At 46.2% G+C, this 21,473-nt stretch overlaps 1 protein-coding gene across 1 annotated transcript; it reads left to right on the top strand.

The window, feature by feature from the left end:
- Nucleotides 1–1,635: 1,635 nt before the first annotated feature.
- LOC137160379 (uncharacterized protein T26G10.4-like) lies at nucleotides 1,636–2,730 on the top strand. Its single transcript, XM_067558943.1, has one exon. The coding sequence runs from the start codon at nucleotides 1,636–1,638 to the stop codon at nucleotides 2,728–2,730; it is 1,095 nt and encodes a 364-aa protein (XP_067415044.1).
- The last annotated feature ends 18,743 nt before the right edge of the window (nucleotides 2,731–21,473 follow it).

The following is a 21,473-nucleotide window of genomic DNA, read 5'->3' as shown; positions in this document are numbered from 1 at the left end:
CTTCCCCACTTACCTTCGGGCTTAGGTCTCTGTCCCCTGTCGAACCTAGTTTAAAGCCCTCCTCACTAAGTTAGCCAGCCTGTCTGCGAAGATACTCTTCCCTGTCTTTGTTAGATGAATCCCGTCTCTTCCTAGTAATCCTTCTTCCTGGAACAACATTCCATGATTGAAGAATCCAAATCCCTGTGTAACCACGCATTTACTTCCGCAATGCGACGGTCCCTATCTGGGCCTTTTCCCTGAACAGGGAGGATGGATGAGAACACCACTTGCGCTTCAAACTCCTTTATCTCTTTTCCCAGAGCCACATAGTCTGCAGTGATCCGCTCAAGATCATTCTTGGCAGTGTCATTGGTGCCCACGTGGAGAAGTAGGAAGGGGTAATGGTCTGAGGACTTGATAAGTTTTGGCATTCTCTCCGTCACATCCCTAATCCTAGCTCCAGGCAAGCAGCACACTTCTCTAGTTTCCCGGTCCGGATGGCAGATGGATGACTCTGTCCCCTTTAGGAGGGAGTCCCCGACCTCCATCACCCTTCTCTTCCTCTTGGGAATGGTGGTCGTGGAACCCCCGTCCCTAGGACAATGCATCCCTTGCCTTCTGATCAAACGGGTCTCCTTCTGGTCCATTCCCTCTGATGGGTCTTCCAAATCGTTCTCCGCCGTAGTACTTGTGCAGAGAAGATTAAAACGATTCCTTACTTCTATGTGCATGGTGGGCATATAGGTTCTCTTTCTTCGGGAGGTCACATGCTGCCAATTTTCTTCCCCCTTTCACCTGCTCGGCCTTCTCTGAATCTTCCTTACACCGTGCCGGTGCCCAATTGAGAAAGAATTTGTTTTCTTTAATGCAACGCAGGGTTGATATTTGGGCCTCTAGTTCTTTAACCTTCTCTTCCAATAAGGAAACCAGCCTGCACTTGGTACAGATGAAGTCATCTCTATCCTGTGGGAGGAAGACAAACATAGCACATCCAGTGCAGGTGACAACAACAGATCACCCACTCTCCATATCTTTCCTCTGAGAGCCTCTTCAGATGCTGTATTTCCTGCTCAGCACCATCAAAGCCAAAAACCCGCTGTGGGCTCTCTCCTCAGGTGAACTCCCAGGCAAACTCCCTCCTTCTGTTAGCCGCCCGTCTGTTTGCCGCTTAGCTGGTTCACAACTGTCTGCTTTTTATAAGGCTGGGGCAGTTGCCCCGCCCCTGCAATTAACCCCTCAAAGTCCCGCCTCTGCAATTAACCCCTCAAAGCCTACCTGGATCAAAGCACTCCCAATCAATCAATCAGACACACCCTCAACTGCCAAACGGTCCTGGCTAACGTCTTCGGGTCCGTGTCCCACCAACACATCTTCTCCATGCTCAAGGAATTTGGGATGCCCAGAGACTTCCTCCAGCTGCTCCAGGAGCTGTACAACGGGAGCACCACCATCATCTGCTCAACTGAGGGGGAGACCGCGGAGATCCCGATCTGGAGCGGGGTGAAGCAGAGCTGTCCCCTCAGTCCCATCATCTTCAACCTGACAATGGAGCCGCTCATCTGATCCATCTCCAATGGCCCAAGAGGGTTCGAGCTCCCCAGGGAGAGAGTAAACATTCTGGCCTACGCAGATGACCCTGAGAGCCTCTGAGGAATGCTCGACGCCACCAGCCAGGCTGCCAATTGGATGGGGCTGTGTTTCAATGCCAACAAATGTGCATACCTCCACAACAATGGCAGTAGGAGGGACTCGGTCCAGGCGACCTCGTTCCATATCCAGGGCGAGCCCATGATCTCCCTCGAGGAAGGTGAGGCGTACCAGCAGCTGGGCAAGCCGACAGGTTTCTGCATCTGGCAGACTCTTGAGGACACCATCAAGGAGATCCTACAGGACGCAACCAAGATTGAAACCTCTCTGTTGGTGCCCTGGCGAAAGATCAACGCCCTAAACACCTTCCTGATTCCCCGCATCTCGTTCGTCCTGCGGGGTTCAGCTGTGGCAAAGGTGCCCTTCAACAAGGTCAACAGCATCATCAGGCAGCTGGTGAAGAGGTGGCTGTTCCTCCCTCAGAGAGCCAGCAATGAGCTGACTTACATCGGGCACAGACAGGGAGGTGCCAACGTCCCCCGCATGGGCGACCTCTGCGACTTTGCGGTCATCACTCAGGCCTTCTGCCTGCTGACCTGCGCAGATGCCACCATGAAGAACATTGCGGCGAACGCCTTGGGAGAGGTCATCAAAAAGCGGATCAGCAGAATCCGCTCCAGGCAAGACATCGCCACCTGCTTCAGCAGCTCCCTGGATGGCGAATTTGAATGGGACGGGGGAGACATCGCCTCGCTCTGGACCCACGCTTGCAACATCACACGGCACCTGCGAAAACACATCGGCTGCCGCTGGACGTGGTGCGAGGAGCGCCAGGAGCTGTCAGTCCTGGTGCCCCGGATCAGAGCTACCGACCATACCATCATCACCCCTAGAGCCCAGGGCATACTGGAGAAGTCCCTGAAGGCTGCCATCAATGCACTGTACGTGGAAAACCTGAAGAAGAAACCTGACCAGGGAAAGGCCTTTGAATTCACCAGCAAGTGGGATGCCAGAAACCACTTTCTGCCATGGGGCAGTTTCACCCGATTTGCGGACTGGCGGTTCATCCACCAGGCCCAACTCAACTGCCTCCCGCTGAACAGGGCCATCTGCCACGGGAATCGGGACAAAGGCTGCAGGAAGTGCGGGTACAACAATTAAATCTTGCCCCACATCCTCTGCAGCTGCAAGCCCCACTCCAGAGCCTGGCAGCTGTGGCACAACGCGATCCAGAGCCGGCTCATGAAAGCCATCCTGCCTCACTTGGGAAAGGTCACCGTGAACTCTACCATTCCCGGATCCAACAGCCCACTGAGGCCGGACATCATTACCAACGAGGACCGGAAGAAGATTGTTATGGTAGATGTCATGGTCCCATTCGAAAACAGGACCCCAGCCTTTCACACAGCCTGATCTCATAAGGAGGAGAAGTATGTCCTCCTGGCTGACATCCTGAGCGCAAAGGGCTACGAGGTTCAGACCCATGCCCTGATTGTCAGAGCCCTGGGTGCTTGGGATCACTGCAACGAGTGTGTACTGCAGGCCTGCGGTGTCAGTCGGCGCTACGCCCGGCTGATGCGGCGCCTCGTGGTGTCTGTCACCATCCGGTGCTCGAGAGATATTTACATCAAACACATCACCAGGCACAGACAGTACCGGGACGAGTAAACTGGTGCGCCACCGTGAATCGGCGTCAAGAAGACTCAGAGACCTTCCTCTCCACCGACAGGAATTTATAGATTAAAGGACTATCTACACCACATCATTGACTCAATGAGGGACAATCCACTACTATGGACATATCTACTCCCCATTAACCGCATCCTCTGTAACCCCTGCAATAAGCGATGTTCCCGAATTATCAATCGCTTCTTATTTTTTTTCAAATCAAAACCCTTGACCCCTGTATTTGGGTTATTGCAGATGATGTATTCCTTGCACCTGTTAACTTCTAACCAAACTCTGCACTCGTCAATAATCTGTACACTGTACCCGCATGTCCAGCAACTTTGTGTAAAGTCTCTGAATTGTTTGTACTTTTAAACATTACCTTTAATAAAATTTATTAAATCCCCATACTGCAATGCACAGTTAGATCACTAAGTTAGCATTAAGCTAGCAGTATTTAAAAATATTCATATTTCTCACCCAAGGAAACCTGTCCCTTTTAGTAGTGTATTGGGTAGCAACTTTCATTGAACTTGAAGAGACGAGCACAGGCTGGAGGAGGGAAGAGGACAGAGGAGACACCAGAAATCAGTCTGTGTGCACATGGCTGGAATGCTAGCTGCAGTTTCAGCACTGCTGTAATTATTTCTCATATTAAAGATACAGTGTAGTTTTACAAGCCTGGAGCCATTTTATGTACCCCATGCTAGGTAATAACATGAAACACATTAAGGCTACAACAGAACAAAATACCTGTTAACAAAGAGAACATATTACTTTCTTCTTTGGCCATAGAAACAAATTAAGAGAATATTGAAGAGCTGTATCACATTGCTGCTTTAATTAATATGTGATTTCTAGAGATGGGCCCAGATCAGAAACCCAGATCCAAACACACTGAACTTGGGTGGGCTCAGATGTAAAAAAAAAAAAAAAAAAAAAATCAGAATCCAAGTTTTGCAGCTAGCTTCCAGCCCTTTCGTACGCTGTACAAAAACCCCATACCCAAACACCACCAGAGTTTGTGGGGCTGGAAAACCAGATCTGGAACAGAAGGTTGCTCCTCAAAGGCATCTCTAACAGATTCCTCACCACTGGAACACCAATAGCAATGAACACACAAAGAAGTTTATTCTCCTCTCCGTACCTGTACATAACTCCTCCCATTGACATTCCTGGGAGTAATGTGAGCATATAAAAAATGAGAATAAATCCCTAAGGATTTAGGTAGCGATTCTCTAAGGTACCCAACTGTAAGTCCCTGCAGGACTAGAAGCTTGCCTGTTTCAGCTTTAGCCCCTGCTTACAGAAGACCCTAGATTCTGGCTGCTGATGCTGGTTTGTCCTTGACTTTGCTATTTGCTTTCTGTCTATTACCTGGCACCTAATTACCTGGCACTTCCTGATATCCTGACCCAGCTCCGCCCCACCTCTTATTTGCCTGCAACTTTGTGCCTGACCCTAACTTCCTGGCATTACTGACCTGGCTCACCCCCAACTCTGCTACTTGTCTCCTGACCACAACTTAGCAGCTGACTGGTGTACAAAGGCTGCCTATGGTCTGGATCTCACACCAACTTCCGTTCAGTTCCAGAGGGATTTAGGCACCTTATTTCCTTTGGCTTCTTTGAAAATCCTAGCCTCAAGTGTGATCTTAGGCACACATCTTTTGGCTCACACCATGCATCTCTTCCATGGCCTTTGAGATGCTTACTTCTCACTGATACACCGTTCTTTTATAGTTCTGATGCACAGCTGCACAGAGGCATGTCAAAGGGTTGCAATTTCATACTGCTGACATGCTTATTATACATGGTCACAGAGGAAACACTACTCTTTTTCCTTGTTTGTTACAAATTCCTTACTGCCATTCACATTACCAAGGCAAAAAATTTAAAAAAAACCCAACAACCCTCTGTAGTGCAATTGACATTGCTAATTAGCCTGATGTTTATGGTCACCTAAAATCAGGTGAAAGAGGAGGCACAGCTACAAATACTCTCTAGAAACACAAATCTCTTAGGGTAAATTCCCCCAGAACTTTGCAGGCGCAGTGGTTTGCCCAGGATCACACAATGAGTCATTAGCGATCCAAGGAACGGATCTGTGTTCTGATCATGCTTCCTCTTCAATGACACATTTGGGGAAAACAGTTTTCCTCTTCCCCCCGCTCCCAAAAGGTTTTATTTTTGCTAATATTTATTCCATAATCAGATCCTTTCTTCCCCCATTTCTGTGGCTTACCATATCTTTTAATGTCTTGCCGCAGGATTTGTATTATTATCCTTGAACAAAATAAATCCCCAAATTAGTTTAAAATACAAATAATAGTGCGTAACTATATATGCTGGATGATTCCAATGCTGTCCTTGATTCATGTGCCATAATTTCTCTAAATAGCACTCACAGACAAAACAGCTGCAAAAGCAGTGTAGTCTAGTGCTCTGTGCATAGCACAGTGTCAAGAATGCTGGAGTCTGAATCCTGGCTGTGGCACAGATTCTTTTCATGGCAAGTCACTTAACCTCTCTCACTTTTGCTATCTGTAAAATGGGAATAACACATCTCACAGGGACATTTGGAGGATTAGTACTTTACAAACATTTAATTAAGTATTAATGTGTGAAGACTTCAAAATATGGTGTGAGTTGCCACCCTGGCTGATGTAAAAAGGGCAGGAGACCTTTGGTTTTCCCATCCCTCCTGGCCTCTCCCTCTCAAAGATTTCAGAAACAGAGAACATAGCTGACTCAGGTTCTATATAAAAATAAGACTCAGAACAGTGTCAGCATACTAAGTATTATATTTACTTTTAAAATGTGTGCAAAACAAAGCAGCTCCTATCTATATTAAAATATTGTAGCTCTGCTTAATGACATAAATAAAAGCCTCAAAACCCATTAGCCAACATGCAAAGATATATGCACTGAACACAATCATTCATCAGACATAAATGCTGTACACCATTATATCAGAGCCAGGAAGATCAGCATAGGCCTTTTGTCAACATAGGACTGTCACACGTCTTTGCAAGCATAATTGACAATAATCTGCTTTGTAAGCAGTGAGTGCGAGCCTAGAAAATAATTCTAATAGAGACCCAAAGAATGACTGAGCAGTCATAACAAATGGGCTGAATGAATCACGTATATTTGGCAAGTTGCAAGACTAAGTTATTTCCTCTCTATGACTAGCCTTTATTTCGTTTAGGATACATTTTAAAAATACAGATTTATTTTCTTAAATCAGTATATCATAATACGAACATCTTAGATAACAGCAGAAGTATGGTTGTGAAGCATAACTTTCGTATTTGCATAATATATTTATTTTGTAATGATATAAACTTTGCACCCCAATTTCTTCAGAAAAGAGCATCTGTTTGTTCTCTATACTGGGCTTAGTCCTGCATCCCTTGTGCATGCAGGCATCCCATTGACTTGCAAGGGAGCAAATTTCCTTTGATACAATATAGTAGTATATAATTGCTTTCTCAATATTTAGTTACCCTTCTTTTAAACTTGGGGGGAAGGGGTAAGTAAAGAACACAAAGTCCAGTAATCAGACCCATCAATATTAAGCTTTTACTTGGCTCTACAACATGTCTTTTATGCAATCCAGTCACAAAACACTTCATTCTGAAACTATATTATGTATAGTAACTCTGTAATGAAGGACTAGCAGTGGGAAGGAATAGGCAAGGGAGAAGGGCGACATTTTCAGCTGAATTATGAAATAAGGAACGTGGGTGAGGCAGAAAGAAACAGGAATGCAGTCCCAAATAGCAAGGCCTGCAAAGGAGAAGGCTCTTGTGCAAACAATGACCAAAAAACCCCAAAAGCCCCCAAACAAAAAACAGGAGGGAAGACCAGGTATCCCCCTGTGATTTATCTTCCTTCCTCAGGAGGGTCCTTCAAGATCCTCATTAACCCAAGGATTCCCCTAACTTTCCTCTTCTTCTTATCCACTCCCTCTCAGTTCCTTCTTGCTGGAACTCCGACAGAAGGGAAGGAGGGTGGGTCATAGAACGGACATGAGCAACACATCTCGAAGAACAAACAGTTACGGAAGGTTAGTAACCCTCTTTTCTTCTTTGAAGTGCTTGCTGATGGCCATTCCATGTCAGGTGATTCACAAGAAGTGCCTCTGGAAGTGGGCCAGGAGTTCACAGACGTGCCAATTGCAATACTGCCCTGCCACAGCCCATGTCATCCCGGGCCTGTTGCATGATGGCATGGGGATGTAAAGGTGTGAACTGAAGACCAAGTCATGGCCCTGCAAATGTCCTGTGTTGGAGCCTGGGCTAAGAAAGCCATTGACAAAGCCTGTGCTCTTGTCGAATGGGCTGTCAGAGTGGTAGGAGGTGTGACCTTTGCCTGCTCGTAACAAGTATGGATGCAGGCGGTGATCCAAGAGGAAATCCTCTGTGAGGAGACTGGCAGACCCTTCATTCACTCGGCAACCACGATGAAGAGCTGTGTGGATTTTTGGAAGGGCTTAGTTCTTTCAATGTAAAAAGCCAGCACTCACCTGACATACAAGGTGTGCAGGCATTCTCCTTGCTAGAGCTGTGTGGCTTTGGAAAAAGGACTGGCAGGAAAATGTCCTGGTTGACATGAAATTGTGATACCACCTTTGATAGAAATGCAGGGTGCGGGCGAGCTGAACCTTACCATTGTAAAACACAGTATAGAGAGGTTCCAATGTTAAAGCCTTGACTCCGCAGACTTGCCTAACTGAGGTAATTGCCACCAGAAAGGCAACTTTCCATGACAAGTGAAGAAAGGAACAGAATGACATGGGCTCAAAAGGAAACCCAGTGAGTCTGGAAAAAACTAGGTTGAGGTCCCATAGGGGAATCGGGTCTCTGACCTGCGAGAAGAGCCTTTCCAAGCCTTCCAGGAATATGGCCATCATCTCATGGGAGAAGATTGATCTACCCTGGATATGCGGATGAAAGGCTGAGATGACTGCCAGGTGTACCCTGATTGACAATAGCACCAGGCCTTGATGTTTCAAGTGGAGTAAGTATTCCAGAATGGAGTATAATGGTACCTGGGTTTTGTTCCATCACCCAGCAAGAGAAGAAGTGTTTCCACTTTGCCAGGTAAGTTGCTTTTGTAGAGTGTTTTCTACTTTTCAGCAGGACTATCTGAACCTGGGTGGAGCAAGCTTGCTCCTCAGGGCTTAACCATGCAGCATCCACACCTTCAGATGTAAGGAGGTGAGGTCCACATGTGACACCAACCATGAAATCAAGTTTCCCACTGGGAAATCAAGTCTGGAAGATCCAGGCATGTCCAAGGGGTTGCCACCACCAGGTCCAACAACATGATGAACTGCTGTTGGAGGGACCATGCCAAAGTGATCGTTATGACCCACACCTTGACTCTCTTGATCTTTATAAGGACCTTGTGGATGAGAGGGATTGGTGGAAAGGTGTACATCAGGCCTCTCGACCACTGCAGGAGGAAAGCAGCGGGAAGCGAGCTGTTGTCAGGTCCTTGTATGGAACAGAAATGGTGACATTTCCTGTACTGTTTGGTTGAGAACAGATCCACTTGGGGAATTCCCTACATCTGGAAGATAACCTTGACTACCTCTGGGTACAGGGACCACTCATGGTGAGAAGAGTTGGACCTGCTAAGGTGATCTGCCAAAGTGTTCTTGACCCCCAGGAGGTGTGAGACTTCAAGGTGGATCACATGATCCATGCAGAATCCCACAGATGGAGTGCCTCTAGGCACAGAGCTGAGGATCTCGCTCCCCCTTGCTTGTTGACATAATACATTGATGCTGTATTGTCTGTCAAACCGTTGCTATGTTGAGGGGGTTAGCTGTGACCTGGGTGATCAGGTTTGACATGTCTTGAAGTGTGGCTTGAGGTAGACATGCTCTGTCCAAGATAGAGTCGAGGACTGCCCCAATAAACTCTATCCTTTGCATGGGTACTAATGTAGACATCTGCTCGTTTACCAACAGGCCCAGTTCTTGGCAGGAGGAAAAGGATACTGTAGTTCTGTGATACTGTGCTGGATTGGAGCTTCCAAGTGACCCTTGGTGAGCCAGTTGTTGAGTTAATGGTAAATTTGTATTCCCAGACATCTGAGGTAGGCTGCAACTACCGCCATATGTTTTGTGAACACTCTTGGTCCGGTTGATAGGCCAAATGGGAGGACTGTGAATTGGTAGTGATTATCTCTCACTATGAACTGTAAGAAACACCTGTGGCCATGGAAAAATGGAAGTATGCATTCTTCAGGTCAAGGGTGGCATACCAGTCTCCTGGATGCAGGGAAGGGATGATGGAGGCCAGGGAGACCATATGGAACCTCAGCTTCTTGAGATATTTGTTGAGGTGATGTAGGTCCAATATGGACCGCAGGTCTCCCATGGCCTTCGGGATTAGAAAGTAATGGGAGTAAACCCCTTTTCCTTTCAGATGTAGGGGAACTTCCTGTATGGCCCCTACCAGTAGGAAGGCTTGCACCTCCTGGATGAGAAGTTGCTCATAAGAAGGGTTCCTGAAGAGGGATGGGAATGGGAAGGAGGAATCAAAATAAATTGAAGGGTGTACCCCACTGAAATGGTGCTGAGCATCCACTTATCTGACGTTATATCCCCTACCTTCCTGTGTGGGAGGAAATGGCAGTTTAAAGAGAAAGGGAGGGCTGGATTTTGGGTCAAGTGGCTCTCCACATAGAGACTGCCACTGTTCAGACTGCTGAGCCAGCTGCGTCAGAGACTGCCTGGAGGGAAGCTCGGGCCACTGATTTGCCCCCCTCCAGAATAGCCACAAACTCCTGCTTAGACTCCTGGGTAAGTCTCCCCAGTAGGGCTTGCTGGTTTGATATGTGAAGCTGGAGACTAGCAGTTGAATAAATCTTTCTACCAGAGAGATCCAGCTTCTTCACCTCTTTGTTTTGGTGGTTGAACTTGACTGCCTATCTCTCCCTTTTGTTGGCAGCTGACACCACCAGTGACCCCGGGGAGGGGTGAGAGTACAGATACTCAAACCCCTTGGCAGGCACCTAATATTTTTTCTTGGTCCTTTCAGATGTAGGGGGCAGAGAAGAGGCCAAGCTTGAAAACTCCCTTATGGATGGAAAGGGCCAGTCTAGAAAGGGCTGCTGCTGCTAGATTGTCAAAGAGTGCATCAGCAGGCTTCTTCAGCTCCTCTGCCTCCAGGCCCAAATTTGCGGTTACCCTACGGAGTAACTCGTGGTGTGTCTTAAAGTTGTCTTGCCGGACCATGGCAGAAAGACCCACTATCGCTTCATCAGGCAATGATGATGATGAAGCAGGTAAGGGAGCAGTCGGCGACCATTCCACCGTAGCCAGGGAACCATTAATGCCCCCACATCTTAGTCCGGTTCTTTGTCCAAGTCTGGGCGTGACCCTGTCATTGAGTGTCTCTCAGATGTTCCCGAGATTGAGTGCTGCAGCTGTGACCTTGGGACAGGGGAGAATCTCTATGGGTTCCGGAAATGCCATGGTCTGGACCATTGCATCAGTGGGCATAAACCCAGTGGTAGGTCAGGAGGGAAACTTGCAGCCATGACGGGGTTCACTTGACCCCTGGACAAAGTGATCTCCTCTCCCTCTGAATCCGAGGGGGTCCTCCTCTGGGGACCATGATGATTCCAAACTCATCTTCAGCCCTTTAGTGCACCAGTAGATGTGGAGTTCCGGTGCCGGGGCTCTGCCGATTGGTGCCGAGCATCTATAGGTTGATGATGGTACACCGGTGGTAGTGGTCCGGGGACCAATACCCTGGCTCTGGGGAGGTGTCCTACGTTGAGGCTCTGGGGATCAGTACCGAGAGTCTGGGGAGTAGCATTGGGAATCTGGCTGCTGGTGGCGGTGCTCTGGGGACTGGTGATAGGGTCCTGGCGACCGCTGTCAGGGCGTCAGTGAACGACAAGGGGGTCAGAGAGCAGTGTCAAGGCGTTGGGGACCTGCACAGGGCCCCTATCATGGGCTTGTCCCTGGACCCACTCTTGGCTGAGTGCCCCAGCATGGAGTCTCAGCATGGGGATCTATCTTCTTGAGGAGTAGGCGGCACCAGGAGGAAGAGCAAGTCTTTGGCCACTTGAAAGGCCTCAGGCGTGGATGGTACTGCAAGGTGCTTGGTCCATCCACTGCTGCCAGGAGTTGGAGGTGGGTCCTGGGGCGGACTGGAAGCTCTGATTGGTGAGGCCGTAGCTGACCCAAGTTCCAGAGAAGACGATTGGCCCAGTGTGAGGTCTGAGCTTGCCCGCTGCTCCCTGTTTGTCCTTTTTAGGGGCCGAGGTGTGCCCTCTCCTGGCGTGCAGCTTCTTGTGCCACTTTTTTGGCACTGGGGATGGTGACCAGTGCTGGGATGAACTCAGTGTTGGAGGGGGCACGTCGAGTAGATGCCGATGCAGTGGGAGCAGAATCCGAGCGCCTGGCTCGGGGTCCGGTCTGAGAGCAAACTCCATCAGGAGTGCTCTTAACCTGATGTCCCAGTCATTTTTAGTGCAGGGTTTAAAGTTCCTGCAGCTCCTACACTTGTCCCGAACGTGGGTCTCACACAGGCACTTTAAGCAGCTTTGGTGAGGATCATTCACAGGCATGGTCTTACAGGAAGCACATAGTTTGAAGCCTGGGGACCAGGGCATGCCCCATCCCTGGGGCTATGTCCCCGCAGACTAACTACTAATTCTAACTAATTAAACTTAACTAACAAACTATGTACACTAAATCTACAGATCATAGAATCATGGAAGATTAGGGTTGGAAGGGACCTCAGAAGATTGCTTACTTGGAAGAAGCAAATAGAACAGGCATCACATGTTCTCCTTCCCCCATTAAAGTATGTCAAAGAGAAGCAACATAATTAAGAGCCCTGCAGTTTTTGCTGAAAGGCCATTGGCTTGCAGTTGCTCACCATTCACTTCACGGGACCAGCGAGGTTATGGCACAGCCTGTGTCTAGGTCAGAAAAAGCTGCAGGAATGGGGTATTTGCAGGAAACCTGGCCCCAGCAATGCTGTTCCCCAGCCAGCTGTGCGGTGGGATCCCTCTCTAGCAATGGCAGCGCAGCCAACTTGCAGCCAAAGTGCCACTGGCTCTTGGCCAATGCCTGTATTGTGTAACCCTTGTGATGGGGCTCAGTGTAAGAGGAAAAAGTTTATGCTGCTGCAAGCCTCCGTTTTTAATGAGGCTAATGAAAAATTTAGGGATAGTGGCAGGGAGGCTAATGGGATTGAGAATATGGAGAAATTACCACATCCAAGGTAGAAGCCAAACTCGAACTGCTTAATGGGACTAAATCAGGTGGGCCTGGATAATCTCCATCCAATGATATTAAAGGAACTGGCACATGAAATTACAAACCCATTAGCAAGGATTTTTAATGAATCTGTAAACTCAGGGGCTGTACCATATGACTGGAGAATTGCTAACATAGTTCCTATTTTTAAGAAAGGGAAAAAAAGTGATCCCGATAACTACAGACCTGTTAGTTTGACCTCAGTAGTATGCAAGATGTTGGAAAAATTTTTGAAGGAGAAAGTAGTTAAGGAAATCAAGGTTAAAGATAATTGGAACAAAAATACAACATGGTTTTACAAAAGGTAGATTGTGCCAAACCAACCTGATCTCCTTTATTGAGAAGATAACAGATTTTTTAGACAAAGGGAATGCAGTGGATCTAATTTACCTAGATTTCAGTAAGGCATTTGATATGGTTCCACATGGGGAATTATTAGTGAAATTGGAAAAGATGAGGATTAATATGAAAACTGGAAGGTGGATAAGGAACTGATTAACGGGAAGACCACAAGGAGTAATAATGAAAGGTGAACTGTCAAGCTGGAGTGAGGTTACTAATAGAGTTCCTCAGGTATCGGTTTTGGGATGGATCTTATTTAACCTTTTTATTACTGACCTTGGCACAAAAAGTGGGAGTGTGCTAATAAAGTTTGCAGATGACACAGAGTTGGGAGGTCTAATACAGAGAAGGACCGGGATATCATACAACAAGATCTGGATGACCTTGTAAACTGGAACAAGAGAAATAGGATGAAATTTAATAGTGGAAAATGCAAGATCATGCAATTTGGGACTAGTAAAAAGAACATTTGCTATAAGCTGGGGATGCATCAGTTGGAAATGACAGAGGAAGAGAAGGCTGGGCATGTTGGTTGATCACAGGATGACAATGAGCTGACAATGTGACGTGCCCATGAAAAAAGCTAATGTGGTCCTAGGATGCATCCGGCGAGGTATAGGAGAGTAGAGATAGGGAGGTGTTAGTACCATTATACAAGGTGTTAGTCAGACCTCATCTGGAATACTGTGTGCAGTTCTGGTCTCCTATGTTTAAGAAAGATGAATTCAAACTGGAACAGATGCAGAGAAGGGCTATGATCCGAGGAATGGAAAACCTGCCTTATGAGAGGAGACTCAAAGAGTTTGGCTTGTTTAACCTAACCAAAAGAAAGCTGAGGGGAGATATGATTGCTCTCTATAAATAAATCAGAGGGATAAATAGCAGGGAGGGAGAGGAATTATTTAAGTTCAGCACCAATGTGGACACAAGAACAAATGGATATAAACTGGCCAACAGGAAGTTTAGACTTGAAATTAGATGAATGTTTCTAACCATCAGGGAGTGAAGTTCAGGAAAGCTTTCCAAAGGGAGCAGTAGGGGCAAGAAACCTAGCTGGCTTCAAGACTGAGCTTGATAGGTTTGTGGAGGGGATGTTATGATGGGACAGCCTAATTTGGCAATTGACTGATCTTTGACTACTAGCTGTAAATATGCCCAATGGCCTGTGAAGGGATGTTAGATGGGGTGGGTTCTGAGTTACTACAGAGAATTTTTTCTGGGTGTCTGGCTGGTGAGTCTTGCCCACATGCTCAGGGTTTAACTGATCACCATATTTGGAGTCAGGAAGGAATTTTCCACCACGGCAGATTGGCAAAGGCTCTGGGATTTTTCACCTTCCTCTGCAGCATGGGGCACGGCTCACTTGCTGGTGGAGTCTCTGTATCTTGAAGTCTTTAAATCATTATTTGAGGACTTCAATAACTCAGTCTTAGGTTAAGGGTCTATTACAGGAGTGGGTGGGTTAAGTTCTGGGGCCTGCGTTGTGCAGGAGGTCAGACTAGATGAGCATAATGTTCTCTTCTGACCTTATAGTCTATGAGACTCCACAGCAGTATGAAGGCCAAGGGGCCCCTGGAAATTAATTCCCAAGTTTGACAGGATAAGTCAATAGAACTTTTTTTGTCATAGTAAGATGGCAAGATTGCTAGGCAAGAAAGCAGCGCCAGCTGATCTCAGATTCTGGTTGGATTGTTGATAAAAAAGTTATAGCAGAAGGGGGTAATTGCACAGATACCATGAGTTACTGCTAGCTAATCCATTTAATAAATTCCCTGTTTCTAGTTCTTTCTCAGCTCTCAGGTATATATCTTGGAAATTAATAGTCAATGAAAAAGAGTTCTAGGCTGATTTCATGTACTAGGCAGCAACAAAAATGCTGTATGGAAGAAGGAAGGATGCAAAAACACCGCTATAATTTTCAGTTACTTAGTGTCACCAGGTTGCCCTCGCTGGCCTGGTTGCTGGGGTCCTCCCTTGGGCTGTCTCCGGGGGAGGCCACAGCGCCTTCCTACACAAGGGGAAACGGTTCACTTTCGGCGAGCAAGTAGTCAATTGCTCTAACCCTTAGGCAGGGTGGGCAAGCAGTTTAGCGCTCTGGCCCTCAGGCAGGGCGAGTGGGCAAGTAGTTGAGTGCTCTAATCCGTAGGCAGGGTGAGCAAGCAAGTCAGCAGTGGGTTCACTCTCTGGAGCAGAAGGGAGCAGGAGGCTCTCTTTGGGTTGGCTAGGAAAGTGGGGGGAGTGGAGGGGGACGCAGGCCCACCTGTCTCCACTGCATCCCAGCCCAGGACCCTAGCAGTGGCAAAAGCGGTTGCCACTGTGTTGGCGGGATTCCCGCCACAACACACCGACTAGGCCTCAGATTCAGCTACCAGCTATGGCTGCCCCTGGGCTACTTCCTCCCCATTGGCCCCAGTACCTGTCTCCTCGGTATTGTGGGGGTATTCCGTCTGGGGTTGGCCCGTTAGTCCCTCCTCATCCACGGGCGGCAATGCAGGGAGCTCCTCTTCGAGGGGCAGCTCCTCTAGGTCGTTTGGCGTGAGGAGGGGCTCGGCTTCCGGCAGCTCCTCCTGGTCCTGTCCAAACTCAGGGGGCTCAGTGGCTGGCAGCTCCTCCAGGTCCTGTCCGGCCTCGGGGGGGTACCCTCCACCCAGGTTGCTCTGGGGCCTCTGCCCAGTCCCGGGGCTCCAGTGACTCGGTCCAGTCCCGGGGTCCGGGTACCTCGGCCCAGTCTCTCTGGCCAGGTTGCCTGGTCCAGCTACGGGAAGGCCCTAGCCAGTCTCCAGGCCCGGATGGGGTCGGGGTTGGTTGGCAGCTCTACTCCAGCCTAGGCCTCTGCCGGCGGGGCAGCACGTCTGTCTCCAGCAGCAGTCTTTTTCTGACTGAGCTCTGGGGCCGTGCTTTTATACCGCCCCTTCCTGTGGGGGCTCTGCCCCGCTGCCGCTGATTGGGCTGGCTGGGTGATCCTATCGTGGTCCGGTTCCCTGGTTGCCAGGCAGACTTAGTGGCTGGGCCTGGTTTGGTCCACTCAGGCTGCTCGCGCCCTCCCTCGGGTTCTGTCTCCGGGGGAGGCCACAGAGCCTTCCTACACTTAGAAAAAATAAGGAAGATAAACCCTGTTGCTGCCAAATTTGGAAGCAGAAAGAGACTCTGGTTCTGAACATGCTGTGAGTTTGGATGTGCGGATCCAAACTTTACGGCTTGGACCCTTTATTAAAAAAAAAGTTGGAGGAAAAACTTTTTAAAGTTTCAAGAGCAAATCAGCATTGGAAAGCTGAAAAAATTTGACACATTAAAGCTACATTAAAGAACATGACACAATCCATCTAGCAGTAAATGAGATGTGCAGAGCTTTCCAAGTATTCCTATGCCTTGAACCAAGATTTGATACAGCTGGTATGTGTATTTGTTCTCATATGATTAAAATATTATTCCGTTTTTAACCATTGTAATTGGTTGATATAGGAAATCAACATGTAGAGACGTCCTCCCTTGTGCTAGTGAAACATGTTTAAGTAGGTTCTCCAGGTAGATGAATCATTAAGTGATTCTTGTTGACAGAAAGTTGGATTAACTGAATTGAGTCTGGTTAGTGACCAAGTACTTTTGGCTTCCATATTCCTCCCCACACTGACATGTAAAGTGTGAGGTTTCTGTGCCTGCAATATCCTCCTGGGGTTTTGTTCTGTTTACTCATCGTTTGTTAATGCCATACTAATAGGGACCAGATCCAGAGTGGCACCGAGTGCCTGTAGCTCCCATTGATTCCAAGAGGCAGTCAAATACTACTGAGATGAGCTCAGTTGAAATGCCTAGATACATCAGATCATTAGTGCCTTTCAGGACTTGGCCCAGGGTGAATCACTCCATAAGATATTAGAGCTGTTTATCACTAGTCTGCTATTATTTACTTACAGAAAGAAAAAAAATGTACGTATCTGAATGCTCGCATCCATATCTGGCTTTCAGATTTTGAAGCCAAATTCTCTTTGAATACCGTCATGGATCTCGGTACCTTAACACAAATCTGTGCATGCAGCCTAGGGCAGACCATATTCCTAGGCATTTATGAGCTGATTAATTTGGGGGAAGGGAGGGAATTTGGCAAATAACTATAAAGCTAGAAAGCCCAGTTTTCCAGGCACTATTTTTTGCACCACATATTCCAGGACACAATATTGTACCTCTCCCCCTCTTTACTCTGTGCAACACCAACCTGGAGTGTGAGAAGATTACATGCAGAAGAAAAATGTTTCCCTTCTTCTGTAATAATCGATCTTGCTTTTCATTCAGAACAGTCTTCCTGTTAACCACTTCAGTTTACCAGAGACATGGAGAAAAATGCACCTCCAGCACTGCCCTGTGTCTCAGTTATGTCACCTTTGTAGAAGAGCACAGAAGTGAAATGGTTAAATCCCAGTTTGCCAGACATGGTGAAATGAAATGCTTAAGCAGTAGTAAAATAGAGTATGATTTAAACCTAAACGACGTCTTAGCATAGCTGGCAATACAGAGATAGACGGGGTGAGGGTTGAAGCCTTCTTCTCCCCCAACTCCCAACTAGTATAAAATCCTTCAGTCAGACCACTTTCAATAGGTTTTGCTTTGGGTCATCTTCCTTCACCCCAAATGAGAAGTGTCCTGCTGCCAATGCCTATATAAATGCTCTCTTTAAGATAAGGATTTAAGCTTCTCTTTAGCATCCTTTACTATGAAAATCTCTGATTCACTGTGGTGCTTTAGAGCAGAGGACATTTTACCTCATATCTATTCTCATCTTTAAGTCCTTTCTTTCAGGAAGAAAAGTCATTATTGCCAACACTTGGGCCTGGTCTACACTGACCAGGAAATTTGGCGGCAGTCCACGGAAGTTACACAAACTACGTAGGGTAGCTTGCGTATCTCCCGTTGACTTCCTAATTTCTACTTACCGCGGCATTTTCACTTTGCTGCGCCAACGGGAAATGCTTTCCCATAGGCGCAGTGTTATTTTTTTCTGGAGGTGGTTTTATTAAATCAACTTCTAGATTGATTGAGAAGGACTTCACTTCCGCTCAAATCGAGCCTGAGAAATTGATCTGACGCCGGTGAATTTGTCGCCATCAGTGAAGACCTACCCTTAGTTGAAGTCCCATCTTAAGCCTTCCTGGTGCCCCCTACCCCAAGGCATCTGTGTATTTGTGAGGTCCTCATCCCACTAATATCTGAATCCCATATAATCAGTGATGGACTTTATCCTCACAAGCCCCCAGGAGGGTAGAGAAGTATTATCCCACTGTTACAGATGGGAAGCTGAGGTACAGAGAGACACAAAGTACGTCTACACTGCAAGCAGGATCCTATGGCAACGAGTCCCAGAGCTCAGGTCTACAGATTCAGGCTTACACTACAATGCTGAAAATAGCTGTGTAAACATTCAGACTTGGGCCGCAGCTCACATTCTGAAGCTGAGGCAGGAGGGTTGACTTCAGCACCTGAGTGTCTACACAGCTAGTTTTTAGCACCATAGTGTGAGCCTTACAACCCCAAGTCTGTAGACCCAGGCGCTGAGACTTGCTGTCATGTGATCCTGCTGGCTGTGTAGACGTTCCTTGAGGGACTTATCCAAAGTCACACAGGAAGTATCTGATATCCAACCCAGGTCTCTGAATCACAGGTGACTGACCTTTCTATTAGGCCATCTTTGCTCCTTAGATTAGTCTTTTGATAGATAGCCTAAAACAGACCTTTAAAATGACCCCTTTAGATGTTTAAAGGTACAATATGTGGATTTAGGGTTGGAATTTTCTATACATGCCACTTGAATGCTGATGAGGATCCTTTAATTACTGTCCTAGACATAAAAAGGAAAAACAAAACAGAACATGTTCCTGTTACCCATTCAGCCAGTGGATTTGGGCTGTATTATGTTTTCATTCACACTCTGATGGAATTAGTGCTCTCAGTTGACTCCAGTGGATTTATTCCAGATTTACACTGGTGTGACTGAGAGCAGAATTTGTTCCTTAGTGTATTCAGTAGGCACAAAATGTGAAATGAGGAGCTCTGAAGATACTTTACAAAACATAGTTTAAGATCAACTCTTCCATATCTTCCGCTATTATTATTTATATTGTGGTAGCAACAAGGGCCTCCAACTGAAACTGGGCCCCCTTCCTCGGGCCAGTTGCAGCCAACCAGAGACAGCCCCTATGCCAAAAAGTTTCCAGTGTAAGCAGAGCAAACAGACATTAGATGGGAGGAGAAACAGTGGCACAGAGAGGTCAAATTACTCACCGAAGGTTGATCAGTGGCAGAACTGGGAATAGAGACCTGGGGTAAGATCTTAGCACCATTGACTTCAGTGAGGCCAAGACTTCAACCAGGATCCCATCCGTGTCTCATCTACTGTCTGTCTCCAAAACCCATTCGAGATTGTCTTCTTTTCTTTGGATACAGAGCTTTGATTCTGAGTTTTCTTCCTCCATTTTACAACCTAAAAAAAAGTCCCTTCGAAGCTGTATCTATACAACAGTAATTTCTCCACACAAATTTAGTGTATTTCTTTCCCTGAGGCTATACAGTCAAGAATTCTGAAGGAGTTTAGGTATGAAGTGGTTGAGCTGCTTAGAAGAAAAATGCAGTTTTTATTAAAAACTATTATTGTTCTAGAAGACTGGAGAGCATAAATATTGGATCTATATTTTAAAAAGGCTCTGGGGGTGACCCAGGGAATTATAGTCAAGGAAGCCTTACATCTGTAGCTGTAAAAATAGTTGAAATTATTATTAAAAACAGAACAACAAAACATCTGGAAGATCATAGAATCATAGAAATGTAGGGCTGGAAGAGATCACAAGAGGTCATCAAGTCCATCCACCACTCTGAGGCAGGACCAAGCATACACAGATCACACCTAACAGGTGTTTGTCCTACCTGTTCTTAAAAACCTCCTAGGATGGGCATTCCACAACCTCCTTTGAAAGCCTATTCCAGAGCTTAATTAGCCTTATAGTTAGAAAGCTTTTCCTAATATCTAATCTAAATAATATGATAGGGTCTAATCCGCATGGTTTCTATAAAAGAACATGGTACCTTACAAACTTCGTAAAATTCTTTACATTTGTCAATAAAATATTGGATAAAGGAGAACCAGTTGAAAATTAATTGAGACTTCCCAAAGGCCCTTGACAAGGTCCCACATAAGAGGCTACTCAAGAGCTGAGTGGTCATTAGGAGAAAGGCAAAGTGTTGTCATAGATCAAAAACTGATAGGAGACAGAGAACAAAGAGTAGGATTAAATGTTCAGTTTTCATCATGGAAAATGTTAAGAGTGTAGTGTCTAAAGGTTCCATACTAGGTCCCATGTTGTTTAATATATTTATTAATCATCTGGAGAGGGAGCGAGTAGTGTGGTAGTCAAATTTGTAGATGACACAAAGTTATTTAGGTTAGTGAGGATCAGACATGTATGTGAGGAACTTCAGAAAGATCTAAACAAGCTGGTGGAATGGGCAACATGAAGGCAAATGAACTGGGTGTCAATAAATTCAAAGTAATGCACAATGGAAGAAAAAATTGTTAATACATCCTACAGGGGTCTAAATTAACTGTATCAACTGAGGAAAGGGACGTGGGTGTCACTGAAGCTATCTCAATGAAGCCTTCTATTCAATGTGGACCTAGATGCAAAAAAGCAAACATGGTGTTAGGGTGTATAAGAAATAGTATGGTGAGTAAGTCAGAAAATATTATCTGCCTATATATAAATATAAATCAAAGGCGTGGCCTCATCTGGAATTCTGTGGGCAGTTTTGGTCACCCCATTTGAAAAAAGGATACTACAGAATTTGAGAGAATCCAGATAAGACCAGTGAAAATGATTTAATGGCGTAAAAAGCGGCTTCTATGAAGAAAGATTGGATTAGATAAAGATTAGAAAGGGGATTGCTAAGGAAGAACAACTATATGGCTTTACATAGAAAAAAACCCATTAAAATAATGTTGCAAAGTCAAACACTCAAAAGTTATGGAATGCTTATGCATTATTCTTATATGTATGCATTAGAATACACCCTTTAATTACATGATCACACAGTATTTGTTTCGCTAAGTATTAGAAATTGGGATGAGATCTTGTGTGTGTATGTGTGTGTGTGGAGAGGCAAGGGGGACACATTATTGCAAATCTACCTACTGCAGCTTCTGAAGCATCTGGTGATGACCACTGTTGGAGACAGGATACTGGACTAGAGGGACCTCAGGTCTGAGCTAGTCTGGCAATTCCTAGGTTCCAAATAAGCATTGCTTCTCTGAGGTAGCCTAATGATCTTGGCTTTTCTGTATTAGTTGTCTTAGTTAGAGACTGTCAATCTGAAGCTCAATCTGCTTTTAAAAATAAGGCTTTAGATAATTTTGTATAATTAATTCTGCCTCATAACAAATATGATTCTTGGACAGTTTCATCTGTCACAAAACTGTAAACTCTTTAGGGCAACAACTTTTTCTTTCTACAAGACTAAATAGCCTAAAGTAGTACATTGTGGGCGCTATAGAAATTATTATCTGTATTATGATAGTACTGTAGCTAGAGGATACAAGTGAAATCAGGGCCCGATTTTGC

The sequence above is a fragment of the Emydura macquarii genome, unplaced genomic scaffold, assembly GCF_026122565.2.
Source record: "Emydura macquarii macquarii isolate MOO-44397 ecotype Brisbane River unplaced genomic scaffold, CSIRO-AGI_Emac_v2 contig_2205, whole genome shotgun sequence".
Classification (NCBI taxonomy): Eukaryota; Metazoa; Chordata; order Testudines; family Chelidae; genus Emydura; species Emydura macquarii.
This window is presented reverse-complemented; position numbering and strand designations above follow the sequence as displayed.

What these genes read in the sequence shown, in the direction of transcription:
- LOC137160379 (XM_067558943.1), top strand. Translation starts at nt 1,636, where the DNA reads ATGCTCGACGCCACCAGCCAGGCTGCCAATTGGATGGGGCTGTGTTTC.